We start from the raw sequence: 15,438 nt of genomic DNA on the forward strand, positions 1-15,438 counted from the left end.
AGAAGAAAATGCAGAAACTAAGGGAAGCCGTCAGGCAAGACAAAATAATAATAGTTTAGCCATAACACAAATTCAGGGGCCCTTAGTTCCTCCTCAGGGGCTATAGATAATATCCTGAGCCGTGTCCTTGAGTTGATTTGCAGATACTGAAACCCCACCAGGTAGAAGAAGTTAACTGCATGCTGACCACCAGCAGGTAGACCCCAGACTAGTTGGAACCAGAAGGTTGATGATTGAGATTCTCGAAACATCACCTTGTTACCTCACCACCAACCAATCAGAGAATTATTCGCGAGCTGGTGACACACCCTGTGACCCACACCCCTCACCTTGCCTTTAAAAACCCTTCCCTGAAAGCCATTGGGGAGTTTTGGTCTTTTGAACATGAGCTGCCCGTTCTCTTGCTTGGTGCCCTGCAGTAAACTCTGCACTTTCCTTCACCACAGCCCGGTCAGTAGACTGGCTTTTCTGCACCTCTGACTAATGGACCCAAGTTCTGTTCGGTAACAAGATGTGCTGTAGGTGTAGAATACACACCAGATTTCAGAGGCTTCATTGGAAAATAAGAACGTAAAATTTGGGCTTCCCTGGTGGCGCAGTGGTTGAGAGTCTGCCTGCCAATGCAGGGGACACGGGTTCGAGCCCTGGTCTGGGAAGATCCCACATGCCGCGGAGCAACTAGGCCCGTGAGCCACAACTACTGAGCCTGCGCGTCTGGAGCCTGTGCTCCATAACAAGAGAGGCCGCGATAACGAGAGGCCCGCGCACCGCGATGAAGAGCGGCCCCCGCTTGCCTTAACTAGAGAAAGCCCTAGCACAGAAACGAAGACCCAACATAGCAATCAATCAATCAATAAAATAAATCTTTAAAAAAAAAAAAAAGAACGTAAAATTTCTCACTGCTGTATTTTTATGTTGGTTCCCTTTTGAAATGATGCTATTTGGGATCTGTTGGGTTAAATAAAATACATTACTAAAATTAATTTCATCTGTTTTATCTCTTTTTTTTTAAAGTGGCCACTAGAAAATTTAACGTCACACCAGTGGCTTACGTTACATTTCTCTTAGATGGTGCTGATCTAGGGCAACAGAAAGATTAAGTGCTGTGTTTTCAGTCGTTCACATAATCTTCTGGATGGACGTGTCTAGTGTAATGACGGATTTTCTGTGTTCCTTAAGGTTGAGATCAGCATTCAGAGCAACTTCCAGCCGGGGATGAAATTGGAGGTAGCCAACAAGAAGAACCCGGACACGTACTGGGTGGCCACGGTCATCACCACCTGCGGGCAGCTGCTGCTTCTGCGCTACTGTGGTTACGGGGAGGACCGCCGGGCCGACTTCTGGTGCGACGTGGTGATCGCGGATCTGCACCCCGTAGGGTGGTGCACGCAGAACAATAAGACCCTGATGCCCCCGGATGGTGAGCACGGGCTGGCCCAGCTCTTGGGCATCACTCATAATGCTTGTAGAGAAAACCTTGTAGAGATTCAATAACTGATATCCTAGGAAGGTCCAGCACTTTCAGGGTCTCTCCTTGAGTTGCATTAGCCTGAGGGTGCTGGAGTGAGGGGGGACGGGGTGCATTTTCAGATGTTGGAGCTGAGCCCGATGGTTGAGCCCACCATGGCCTTTATGCCTTTGAGCTTAATCCTCGGGTGGGTTTCTGGAGGTAGGAGAGGAAGACTGAAGGGATGCCCGTGATGGAGGCCTTGTTCTCCCTTTGCTGATGGATTATCTTGCTTTTCTTTTGCTTTAGAGACTTGATGTTTTGAATAGTGCTATAGTGCATCAGAAAGAGGTTTCTCTAATAGGTTTTAATCTGTCTTGTTGTGGGGAGACTGTCAAGGTGAGAAATATGTAGAAAACCAAACAGCTGAGGAGAAATGACATTACTCTCAAAGAGATTGCCAAAGCTTGTCTAGATTAGATCCACTTAGTTGCTGGAAAATGGTGGTTCTCTACTGGGGCGATTTTACCCCCCAGGGACATCCAGTGATGTCTGCAAGCATTTTTAGTTGTGAGAGGGGAGGAGGGGGGTGCTGCTGGCGTCTGGTGGGAGGGGCCAGGGATGTTGCTACACGTCCCACAATGCACAGCAACCCCCCAGACGGTGACGTGATTGGGCTCAAACTGCCAGTAGTGCTGACTTGGAGAAATCCTGCTGTAAAAGAATGGGCTGCCTCTTAGGATGATCAGGAACTCATCCGATCCTGTACGTGAGAGAAACTGCCTTACCAAAAAGCTGAATCTCAACACCCTGTCCTCTTTGCACTTGAAAACTCCTGATGCTGATTCTCAAGCAGGTGTAATGTCTCCTTAGGACCTGCCTGCCTATCTTAATTTTGACTTGATATTTTTATTTCGAAGCAACGCATAAAGTATTAGAGCTGACCCCGAGGTTCCTTGCGTCCATCCTATTCACAATTGCTTTTCCCTTCTGGAGCATTTGTAAAGTTACGTAGAGAAGGGTCATAACAAATTGCATGGAGTTTGAGTTGCATTTACGTGACGTGTGTAAGGAGTGAATCCGTTGCCTTGGTCTTAGCGAATGTGTTGGCCCTTTATTGTCTCAGAAAGAAGAGAGAAGGCCCTTCTTTCTTTACTTATTATTTTTAAAAATGTATTTATTTTATTTTATTTATTTTTGGCTGCGTGGGGTCTTTGTTGCTGAGCGCAGGCTTTCTCTAGTTGCGGGGAGCAGGAGCTACTCTTCGTTGTGGTGCGCGGGCTTCTCATTGCAGTGGCTTCTCTTGTTGCGGAGCACGGGCTCTAGGCGCACAGGCTTCCGTAGTTGTGGCACGGGGGCTCAGTAGTTGTGGCACGGGGGCTCAGTAGTTGTGGCTCGCGGGCTCTAGAGCGCAGGCTCAGTAGTTGTGGCGCACGGGCTTAGTTGGTCCGTGGCATGTGAGATCTTTCCAGACCAGGGCTCGAACATGTGTCCCCTGCATTGGCAGGCGGATTCTTAACCACTGTGCCACCAGGGAAGTCCCCTTTCTTTCCTTCTTGCACTAGGTCTTTTCACCTGCCCTCCCCTTTGCCTGGAACCTCTCCCTCTCCTTTCCTCCTCTGCCCGTCAGCTGATCTAACCCTTCCTCAGGGAACCGAGGTCAGACCCTGTCTTTGCTCCCAAGGCCTCGTGAACCTTTAACGCTGATGACGTTTGCACCTGTGTCTCCCCCCACAAAGCTTTTTTTTTTTAATGAGATATAATTCACATACTATAAAGTTCATCCCTTTAAAGCGTATACAGTTCAGTGATTTTTGTAGTCACAAAGTTGTGCAACCATTATCGATGTCTGATTCCAGAGCGTGTTCATCCCCCCATAAAGAAACCCTGTACCCTTTACCAGTCACTCTCCATTCCCCCCACCCCGGCCCGGGCAGTCACAGATCCACATTTTCTGTTTCTGTAAACCTGCTTATTCTGGACATTTCACATATGTGGAATTGTATAATATGTAGCCATTAGGAAATGACTGCTTTTCCTTAGCTCAACTATGTTGTAGCAAGTATCAAGGCTTCATTCCTTTTCATGGCTGAATAATATTCCATTGCAGGGAGACCACGTTTTGTTTATCCGTTTGTCAACTAATGGGCGTCTGGGTGTACCTGTCCTTTCAGTTGTGTGGTTCTTTGAATAGAGAACTTTTGCCCCCCCGAACAGGAAGCTCAGCGCTGAGAGTTCACCCCTGTGCGAGCCCAGCCGTAGCTCACATTACCTGTGCCAGGTGTGATCTCAGTACACAGCCATTGACCGATGCTGTGATCTAGTGGAGACATTAAAATGTTGCTGGCCCAGGGGTCTGGGACGCCTTCAGGAAAGGAATCAGTGCCGGCACCTGGCAAGCAGCACCTGTCCCTTTCTCCTAGCGTTTGGGTCCAGATTGGTTGCATCCTTACGTCTTCCCTCCCTCATGGAGGACTTTTCAGGTGAGCACGGGAGAATGGGTGTTAATATCAGGCTTTGTTTGTTACTTCCGACCTGGTTTGAGTGGTGGGTGAGGTTGTGCACTGTCCTGCTTCTGGTACTGCCTGTTTCCCTTCACTCTAGGCCCAGCCGGCATTGTGTCCTGGCACTTCAATTTTTAAAAATTTCTTTATTTGTATTCTTTTAATTTTATTGAACTATAGTTGATTTGCAATATTGTGTTAGTTTCAGGTGATACGGCACAGTGATTCAGTTATACATATATGTGTGTGTGTGTATGTGTGTGTGTGTGTATATATATATATATATATATATTCGTTTTCAGATTATTTTCCCTTATAGGTTATTATAGAATATTGAGTGTAGTTCCCTGTGCTATACAGTAGGTCCTTGTTGTTTATTTTATATATAATAGTGTGTATATTAATCCCAAACTAATTTATCCCTCCCTCACCTTCCCCTTTAGTAACCATAAGTTTATTTTCTATGTCTGCGAGTCCTGTTTTGTAAATAAGTTCATTTGTATCAGTTTTTTAAGATTCCACATATAAGTGATATCATATGATATTTGTCTTTCTCTGTCTGACTTACTTCACTTAGTATGATCATCTCTAGGTCCATCCATGTTGCTGCAAAGGGCATTATTTCATTCTTTTTTATGGCTGAGTAATATTCCATTGTATATATGTACCACATCTTCTTTATCCATTCCTCTGTCGACGGACACTTAGGGTGCTTCCATGTCTACTTTGTATTTATTTATTTTTTATCCTCTTTACACATTTGAAGTGTCCAGTACATTATTGTTAACTCTGATTGTGGTCAGATCTCTAGAAACCTTTTCGTCTTGCATGAAACTTTATACACGCAGAACAGCAACACCCATTTCCCACCCTGACCCCAGCCCCTGGCAACCACCGTTCTACTCTCTGCTTATGGGAGCTTGATTGCTTTCGATGTCTCAGAAAAGTGGAATCGGGCAATATTTGTCCTTCTGTGACTGGCTTATTTCACTTAGCATAATGTCTTCTAGGTTCATCTATGTGGTAGCCTATGACACGATTTCCTTCTTTTTAACTGCTGAATAATATTCCGTCTGGCTTTGAATTAAAACAGCCACTGAGGTGAGACCATAAGATTATTTAATATCCCTGTGATTTCCGATCTGTCATGAAAAAAATCAGTCTTTTTTTCATTTTCCAGCTTCTTGTGAACTATATAGTTATTATGATTCCTTTAAAATTTTTTAAAAATTGAAGTATAGTTGGTTTACAATATTATATTAGTTTCAGGCGTACAGCATAATGATTCAGTATTTTTATAGAGTATACTCCATTTAAAGTTATTTCAAAACAATGGCTCTGTTTCCCTGTGTTGTACAGTATATCCTCTCTGCTTGCCTATTTGGTACACAGTAGTTTGTATCTCAAAATAAATCAGTCTTGCTGGATGAATTGTACTGATGGAATATTGAGAAAATATCAGTTTTAGAGAACTAGACACTTTCCCACTTGTCAGCTCTGCACACAAAAGCCATGTAGATATGCCCACACACTCCCAGGAGGGTCCAGGCATGAGTTGATCCCAGGGGCAGATACATACCTGGGGACACCTAGAGTGGGGGGCATAGAGGGGGACCGAGAGGCAGGCCCTTCTCCTGTGTGAAATCTTGCCTTTTTGCTGTCCTTGCTTATCTCATGACTTACTCTTAAATTTTGACACTTCTTAAAACACCCGTGCAGAAGATGTAAGAGGGTTTTACTTAATAATAGAGCCTCTAGTGGATCATTTTAGTGAGAAGTTCCAGGGTACTTTTAACACCCTAAGAGCTAATGGGTTCATTTGGTAAAAAAAAAATCCATGCTGTTGCTTGAGAAAAGAGGGCAGAGTTGATGAATCAATTCTTCTTCCTTGCCTGGGTGAAAAATGTGGCAGCTGCCACAGTTTCAGAAACACTATCAAATTTGTATCCTCCTGACTCTGTGCTCTTAGGCAAGACACAGACACACTTAAAATGACAAATTGAAAATGAAAAATGGGGAAATCCCATGAAAAGAGAAACCATTAATGTGAATGAAAGATTTGAAGTCTGTTCAGACCATCCCAAGTGATGCTAATTGGAAAATTTCTTTATTGCTCCTTTTAAAGAACTTTAAAAAAATTTAGTAGGTGATCGATACAGCTTGGAAATCTCGAGTACAGAGAACAAAGTCAGGAAGTAGCAGGTTCATGGGGCAAGAGGTTTTATTGATTGCTGTAGTGCAGGATAATTATTGCTTTGTAGCCAGAGGTGGCAGCTTGTTCCAGAGGCAATCGTAGAATCTGTTCTTGCACAAGGATTCTTGTTGGTGTGGTTTTCTGTCTTACAGAGCTCATTACACTGTAAATCCCGCAGCTGTACCTGGTCGATCTTCGTCGTGGTTAAACTTGAAAGGTGTCCCAGAATATTAACACGGGTGAAAGTGGTCCATGACACCTCATGCATTTGTTTGGGAGGCTCCGTGGTGATAGATTTTCTTACTGATCCCAGGAATCGGGGTAGTATGAAGCAGGAACATGGCGTTTGGAGCCAGAAGGTCAGGTTTCTTTCCTTGCCTCTGCCATTAATGTAGGTACCTCTCGCTCTCCATTTCCTCATCTTTGAAATGAGGAGGTGATAGTGTATAATCTCTAAAGAGCTTTCCAGTCTCACCTGCTTTGGTTTGTGATCTTTGGAAAGGAAAGAAGGAAGGAGGAGGGTGCTAGTTTTCCTATTGTGTGCATGAGGAATGGAGTTTGTTTTGGGATTAGGATTGATGGAAATCTAGCCCAGGAGTCTGTGCAAAGCACCGAAGTCAAGTTTCTGTGTGACTTTCTGGGATGGTGAAGTTTCAGTGGATTGGGAGGCAAACTAGGTTGGGAAATTATGATGAGCATTTGGGTCCTTTGTCACCTGCCATGGATAGAATTTCACCCAATACAGAATTGTAGACTCTGGTTCCTCGATGGAAGCCAGAGACCTGGGAGTACTCAGTCCCTGAGAGATCGATCAGTATGTGGATGTCAGTTTCAAAATATCGTTGGGCCAGGCAAGAGGATGGGAGTTTTGGGTGATTTTGTTCATTAATGGGAGAAGGGAGAGGACTGCCTTTTCCGGTCACACTTAGATCTTTCTGGTCATTTTTGGATTCTCCAAGTAATCTTATGTCTTCTGAAGTCACTGCCCTGAGAGTCATTTTAAAAAATTTTAGATGATATTTTACCAAGCACGTCGCATCCTTTGCAGTCCTGTATTTTCCTGCCTTGCTCTTTTAAGTGAAATTAATCTTTGCATCAATGCTGGCCGTCATTACTCCGTTAAAGTTAGGGGGAAGGAAACAGCATGGCAGCAGCTCTATTGTACTTTGTTAAGAGAATTCCCTTAATAAAGACACGTTCAGGGAGACCTGGGTTTAGTGACCAATTGACCATTCCACGAGCAGTGTCCCTGCTCCAGAGCAAATCGGTACTAATCTTTCATATTAAAAGTATTAGGAAACATAGTACATTAAAGCCTCATGAAGTGCAGTGGAGGGTGATAGCTCTCATTAGGGGAGCAAAATGTAAAACGTTTTGGCTTGGTAAATCAATGAGGCTTGATTTATTCATAAGCACGTGCAAGCTCGCAAAGGGCAGCAGCCAAATAATTATTGTTTATGGTGATAATGTAAGGAAATCATTTAATCCAGTGACTGTTTCACTGTTATTTATTGAGAAGTAGCAACATTGCCTCTTAATGTCTGGGGTTGGGGAACTCTGGCGTCTGGAAGGTTCCTATGGAGTCCCAGGAAGGAATGCTCCGATAAGATAGCAGGTGAATTATGTGGGAGGATACCCATCCAGATACCTCCCCCCGGCTTTTACATTGAGAAGTATTTATGTGAGCTTTCTACTGGTGCAATAAAAGTATTGGAATTCCGGTGCCTTAGGAATCATTCCACTAATTTTTATTCTCCCCATTATTAAAATTTCTGTAATTTGAATTGCAAACTCTGCAGTCTTGCCAGAATGACTCTATTTGCCATTCAAAGTTGAATCAAAATTACTGGAGTTAGTTAATAGGTAACTTATTTGAATAAGGGATGTTTATTCATGAAGTGTTAGGAGAAAAGTGTGAATATGGCCTTCTGTTAGGTCGTGGAGGTGGATACCGCCCAGTTCTGAAACTTGGTCCTAGACTGTTCTGGGGAATTGTTGTTTTCAGTATAGTTGACTGTGAAATGAGAGATGTGGCAGTTGGTTCACAGGACCATAAAGTGAGCGGGTGACAGGACTTATCAGTCTGTAACCATTGTTTAACTGTGGACTCAGAACTAGAATTTGATTGTGTTACATGAGACGATCAGCATTTAAAATTCCTATCTTTTTAAAAATTTAAATGATATTTTAGTAATACTAATGAAACCTAGACAATCACATTGTTTTCATTGGCCACCTAATACTGTAACTGGAATCCCATTTGTACACTAATAAGAAAATTAAATATATTTGCTAAAAACTTAAAGAGAAAAGGTAAACCTGAGTGGCCTCTTGGAGTTGAGGGAAGCACATACTCTCACTAAATATTAGATAGTTTAATGTAAAGAGAAAAAAGCCCATGTTACAAGGAAGAGTAGGATGTGTTTTGATAAATATGAGAGTAAATAAACTAAAAGGCATAGTTAATACATTGAAAAAAGTGAGTTAGTATCTTCTTGTCAAAAAAGCCATTTTTGATAATGGTATGTGAAAGGAGGAATATTCAGTTAGGAAATAAAGTAATCCTTTCTCTGTAGGCACTTAATGGCCCTTTAAAACGACACATGTGGTTTTGAGTCCTATCTGATCATGTGGAGACCCTGTGTATAGATTCACTGTGGTGTGGACCAGAGTGGACCTGGCTTGCAAATGTGTGCATGAGCGTGTGTGTGTGTTTATATGTGTGCATGAGCGTGTGTGTGCGTTTATACGTGTGCATGAGCGTATGTGTGTGTGTGAACATGTAAGTGTGTTTGCAAGCATTTGTGTTTATAAGCATGTATGAGCATGTGTGTGCATTTGTACGTTTTGATCTGAACAGCATTTGAAATAATTTTGGTGTCTACCATGTACAGATTACGTCATTTAACAATTTGGATGATTTATCGGCATCTCTTGAGAACTTGGGAGATGTAGACCCGTCCCTGCATCCCACACTGCAGCCTCTGCCTCATCCCATGGTCCTTTGCTTTCCAGACCATCTGTCCCCTGCTTGGTTCCTCTGATCTGCTCGGGCCCTTTCGGCATCTGGGTCCTCACCTCGAGGGTCAGCCTCTGAGCCTGTGACCTCAAGTTTCCGAGGCGCCATCTGACAACATGCCACATTGGCCCGTATGGTCACTAAGGTTTCCTTCAGCTCGAGAATGTTCTGAATCTAAGAACTCAAAGAGCAATGGATGAGAATTTATGAAAGGGCTCTGAAATAGATAGGCTTTATGAATAGAAGCCTAAGAAACTGTGGGGTTTTTTTTTAACCTATGGAAGGAAAAACAAAGATGAAAAACACAAAGGCAGACTATAAATGGTCTTCATCTAAATCAAAAACCTTTGTATATATAGGTAGTGGTGAACTCTTTGTTTATGAGTAAAAAAGTAGTCTTTTCTTCTATAAATTTCTGTTTGGTGTTTGTATTTATCTCTTGAAACTCACTATACCCCACATGCCGCCTTTATCATTTTCTTGCCTCGTGAATAGCTGAATCACGAATTTTAGTGTTTGAGTCATGGCTCTCTAATTTAAAACAGTTTCTCTCACCCACAAAGTATTTTATTGTGTGCCTACTATGTACCAAGCAACTCAGTTTAACCCTCTCCTAAGAACAACACTGTAAACGGACTGGTTCGATTCTTACTTTATATCTGAAAAAAATGTTGCTTGGGGTGTGTAAATAATTTGTCTCCAGGATGGCATCTTGGAGTAGATTTTAAGTCCAGAGCGATTTTTTTTCCTCCCAATTCTGAAATCAATGCTTTGAAAATAGCAAGGGTTGGTGAGTACTTGTTGATTGATAAAGTTGTGTCAATAAGACTTGACTGTTCAGACTTGAGATATTGGACACATATTATTAAGAAAAATTGTGGAATTGGCTTCTTGTGATTTTTAAGAGGAGGGTAAAAACCTCCTTGTCCAGACTGTTATTTTGGACATTTTTGTCATTTTGTAGGCAAATAAATGGAGGAGATTCGGTCTGGAGCTTCCTTGCCAAATGGTAATCGTGAGATTATGTAAAGATATGTAAATTGTATCAGATGCTATTTGGGTTTTTCTGCTTACAGGAAAACTGTAAGCACAAAGAAGGACTATAAGATTTTCCTTTTTGGTGTTAGTCATAAATGCATTTATTTTCTTTCGCTTCCTAACCCAGCAGCTATGTACTTTAAATCAAGCCGGTGTTTAATTCTGTGTGGAAGTGAGGGTGAGTTAGTTTTGCGGGTCTCCTTCCCTGTTGTCTGACTCGTTTCCTCATGGTTAATCCTTCATCTCCTTCGCTGTCAGAGCCCCAGGCCCATCTGTCCACTCTCGGCCTTGGTCCCCCACCGCCTGTGTAGGGATCCTGGCCCCGGGCTGCTCCCAACTGGGTTCGGTCCTGATGGCCCCTTGCAGGGGGGCTCAGCTTGCATCCGGCCCCTGTTTCTGCTCTGGGCAGACCCTTTAACACCCCAGTGACCCTAATGTAGAGGCTGCAAGAGAAGTCTTCAGTCGCCTTCAAACAGACTCGTCCCCTGGGCACAGGGGGTCCTCTGGGACCGCTGCTCTTCCCAGCTCCGACCCTGACTTGTGGACCTCCCTGTTCTCGTGCCCTGAGCCAGGAGTCCTCAGTGCGGGCCGTCCAGCAGCCCTCAGTGCCAACTGTCCAGAAGCCCTCAATGCCGTCTGTCCAGGAGCCCTCAGTGCCGACTGTCCAGAAGTCCTCAATGCCGTCTGTCCAGGAGCCCTCAGTGCTGGCTGTCCAGGAGCCCTCAGTGCCATCTGTCTGCTCTCCATCATGCCTCTAGCTCCCTCTAGCCTGTTGGACAGGTGAGCTTCCACTTCTCTTCTTGCTTTGTGTTCCTGAACAAGTCTCTTCACCCCTCACTGCTTCTTACTAAGTCTCCCATCTTGATTCCACGTTCCCAGGTCATGCTCACCTTCCAGGGCTGTGTCCCATTCCAGGTCCATGCCCCCCTTCCACGGCCATGCCTCCATTCCAGGATCATGCTTCCAGTTTGCGTCCTTCTGTTTGGCAGGTCCCTGGGAGAGTCTGCCTTGTTTGACTCCAGCTCTAAAGGAATGACTGATTTTTGCATAGGTTGTCTCCTGAGCCTAGAATCTTGTTAAAGCTTGGTGAATACAACTAATATGCAAAGTCTTGGGGGCTTGGGCCATGGGATTCAGAGTAGAGTTTGGTGTTGTATTGATCAGGGTTCTCCAGAGAATCAGAACCAATAGGAGGTGCATTTATATAGACAGATTTATTTTGATAAATTGGTGCAGAGAGTTGTGGAGGTTTGGCAAGTCCACAGTCTGATGGGGGAGGCCAGCAGGCTGGAGACCCAGGGAAGAGTTGCTGCTTCAGTCCGGTAGTTGTCTGCTGGAGAACCAGGAAGAGCTGCTGTTGCAGATGAAGTCCGAGGCCGTCTGCTGGAGAATTCCCTCTTTCTCTGTGGAGGTCAACCATTTGTTCTATTCAGTTCTTCAACTGATTGGGTGAGGCCCACCCAATCAGGGAGAGCAATCTGCTTGATACAAAGTCCACTTATTTAAATGTAAATCTCATCCCAAAACACCCTCAAGGAACTATCCAGCATGGTATTTGACTAAATATCTGGGGACGATGGCCAAGCCAAGTTGACACATAAAATTAACCATCAATGGTGTGGACTCAAGAGGTACATCTGAGTTAACAGGGCTGTTCTCCTCTACTATCTTAACCCCTTCTTAGAGGAGGAATGTTCTATGTATGTTTGTAATTGACATAGCAGTTTTCCCCTTAACAGATGATCTTCCACTGATACTGCCGAATGTCAACGCTCTTCACAGAATGCTCTGGGAGGAAGCTGAGAGATGGTGGAGTAAATATAATGCATATAATGCATTGGTAGCTTTGAACTCTCTGAAAGCAGAAATGCCAGAGTGAAGGGCCAGAGATTTCTCCCGAAAACTGTTGTGAAATGGACAGAGGTTGAACTTCACTGGCTCACTGCCTGCTTCTCAGGAGGACCATCAGCTTTTGTCTGAGAGGTTGGCAAGACCTACCTGAGACAGTGTCTATTCCATAGCTCTTGCTGCTGAGCAGACCTGCCTACTGGGATTACTTCCAAGGGATTTGGCTACTGCAGGTGTACATCCAGATATAGGGTTCTGTGATGTGTTTAAAAAGATAGGAGCTCACGTGCCTTTCTTCTGTCTTTAGCTTAGAGGGCGTGCATCATAATTGATGAGGTAGCCTGACCTCAGCTCTGAGAGATGGTATCGTGGACCAGTGGTCTTTGATGTCAGTGCTACACTGACACCAGGACAAGAGGGGCTCTGGCCTGGGCTCTGCATTCTAGAGACCCCTGTGGATCGCCAGCACCAGCATCTGCATTTATTAAACAGCACGGAGCTGCCGTGTTCACTGGGGATCTTGCAGTTGGTGCCGGCACGGAGCCACCCTAATTTTGAGCATTCTCTCTAACTGTTCAGACACCAGACGATGATCCTGTCTCTCGTGCCCTGGGAGCAAAGGGCTGTGTCTGAGTGCTGTGGACTGTGTGGGTTGTGGCATTGCCATAAAGATAAAGTAATACATGTATTAGTAAGACTATATACTAATAAAGACAAAACTCCTCTCAGATAATAGAATATTTTAGAATATAATAGAATTTTTGCGTAATGAAGGATCAGTTTTCAGTAGTGCTGTCCTTTTTTTTCTTCTTCACTCTTTTTGGTGGTCCATCTTGTGGTTCCAGAGGTACTTAATAATTAGTGCAGAATTTGCAACAGTTCTACACATTGGCTGAAGAGTATTTCACAATATTTAGCAAAATTTAATTTTGTTTTACAAAACCAAAAAATATATTTTACAGTGTAAATTCATACTCTCCCACATATATGTAACTCTAGACATGACATGTGTTAAGTGTGATATTGAGTTTTCACGTTGGCAACTGAATGGATATTGAAAGCTTGGACTGGATAATTTTATTTTTATAACCACTTAGTGAGATTAAATTCTTAAAAAACTAGATAAAATGTTCAATGTTATTTGAATATTTTATTTTTATAAATTTGAGGTTCATGAATTATAATTTGTAAGTTCTCTTTTAAGTTCAGTAGATAATTTAGAATATTCAGAGGGAAAGTAGCTTTTTTGAAGACACAATAATTAAAAATGTTTATTTTTGCACTTCAGTTTTTAGATTAAAATATTAAAATCGTATAGACTGGATATAAATATATTTTTATTATTTAAACTTTGAGATGATTTCTGTGACTAGAAGACAAATTATGTGACAATCTGGATCTTTTTCTTTTTTAACTAGACATAATAATTTTGCTGAAATGAAGGCAAGGAAAACAAATTTTATGGAATATATATATATAAAACAGTTTACAATTATGTAAGTCTTTAGTTTATTACTCATCCAAACATTGCTAACCCATCAGCAGAACACCCAGACAAGTCATCGTAATTAAATTTAGTAATCTTTAGCATTTTGCCAACTTACAGTCCTATATAAACCATAGCTTTTTCCATCCTTTTTGATTCTGTCAATTATGAAGACGTATTTGTCAGTGTAGGTGGATAGGGCATACTTCACAGTTGGTTCGCTTGATTAATAACTTAGAAATATTTCCACGTGTTTATGTGGACCTGAATTTGTACTCTTGCCCTGGGCCCTGGACACATCATGGGTGGACCTGTTCCGGGTTTCCAACGGGATTTTCCAGGTCCCCTGTGCACGGGACGTCCTTCCAAGGTTACTCTCCAAGGGTTGATTTAGGGAGGCAGTTTCCATTGCCTGAGGTGACACCATTGGTGTCCTTTCATGCCTCCCCTGCCCCAGCCTTCCTTCTTCTACCTTGGAGAAGAATGTCCCCGGGGTGCATTGCTTTGTGACACTAAATGCAAGCTATCAGTTTTAAGTGATCCCTCCTTTACTCAAGGCCTCATACCTACCCTCCAACCATAAGAAATGACAATTTCCTTTTTATGCTTAATTATCAAACTTTGTAATGTCACCTGGATTGTTTTGCTCAGGACTGAAAATAATTGCAGTAGCCTAGCCAAAAGAAAATTTTTATTTTGTGGTCAGAGAAATTTAAAAAAGTTTAATTATGTATTATTGTGTTTGTTGCATATGAATTTTTGTGGTTGTGTCAGAGAAGCAGGGTCAGAGGAACTATAAAACATGGCGGGGAACAAAAAGATGCTACGTTAGGGTAAGAGCCTGAGGATCTATGATTTCAAGGAGAAAAAGGAACGCCACACAAACTGACTGGTAATATTCATGTCTGTTTTAAAATGTGTGATGGAAGAGATCAGATCATTCCATTGACTGTACTTATGGGAGCGATATAGCAGTTTTATTCAAGATGGCATATATGCAATACATAGGAAATAACATCCTTTGTAACTGTTTAAAACAAGGAAAAATTTTAGAATGCCAAATTGAAAATACATGAAGTGGAGCCATTAGATTTTCAAAAGTAGGACCTGGGAGGTTTACATCCATCCTGAGTAGTTGTTGCCCCGACCTTGCGAGTCTCTGAATATTTTAAATGTCCTTCCCTCTTCCGTCCCCCTCGTATCCATCCTGGAGATGGGATGGGATGAGATGTGACCCACCCTCAACCCACCTCTCATCCCTCCCTCGCCCTGACTCTGCTGTGCTCCTTCAGCCCTCTTGTTCCCTCATTATGACAGTTTTTCTTATAATTTAGATGATTAGAAGTTCTCAGGGCTTTGGAAGTATTTACCGTCATAGGGCTTTTATGGAGTTTATGTGTAAGTCATTGAATTCCTTTGGTGGTGATAAAGTGCACATCTTCCTCTAAGCTCTTCGCTGATGGGAATACAGGAGAGGAAGGTCTTGGGTTGATGGCCATCATGGGTGCCAGCAGCCGCTTTGGTCCGTAAATGGCATTACTGTCATAGAATGGAATAATTTTTATATCAATCTATAAAGGATTATTTATTGAGGTTCTACTATGTACTTGTTTTTTTTTTTTTTGGTTTGAATATACAATATGGTTACTATTAAGTATTTAGTATGACGCACGTTTGTAATACAGTCAGCTTTTGGCTGATGGCGTGTACTCATAATGATGAACTTATTTTTGGAAAGGATGTTTCATGTGGCAGCTGCTGTAATTATTTATTTGTTGGTCTTTTCTGCTTTGGCTGTTCATTCTTGAGGCTCTCATTCTTGTCTGGCTAAGAGGTATCAGAAGTCAATTTGAAATTCTGATCTCTGGAAACATGGATAATGTCTCTCTCCTTGTTTGCGTG

General features: G+C 42.7%; 1 protein-coding gene across 2 annotated transcripts in view; it reads left to right on the top strand.

The window, feature by feature from the left end:
• The window catches only part of SFMBT2 (Scm like with four mbt domains 2), a 222,412-nt gene that overhangs the window by 37,285 nt on the left and 169,689 nt on the right, over positions 1–15,438 (top strand). For both annotated transcript variants that reach the window (XM_036844256.1, XM_036844255.1), the window contains exon 4: positions 1,180–1,420. In XM_036844256.1, the coding sequence (XP_036700151.1) occupies positions 1,180–1,420 (241 nt within the window). The remainder of the gene's footprint in view (positions 1–1,179; positions 1,421–15,438) is intronic.

Source organism: Balaenoptera musculus, chromosome 2, assembly GCF_009873245.2.
Source record: "Balaenoptera musculus isolate JJ_BM4_2016_0621 chromosome 2, mBalMus1.pri.v3, whole genome shotgun sequence".
Lineage (NCBI taxonomy): Eukaryota > Metazoa > Chordata > Mammalia > Artiodactyla > Balaenopteridae > Balaenoptera > Balaenoptera musculus.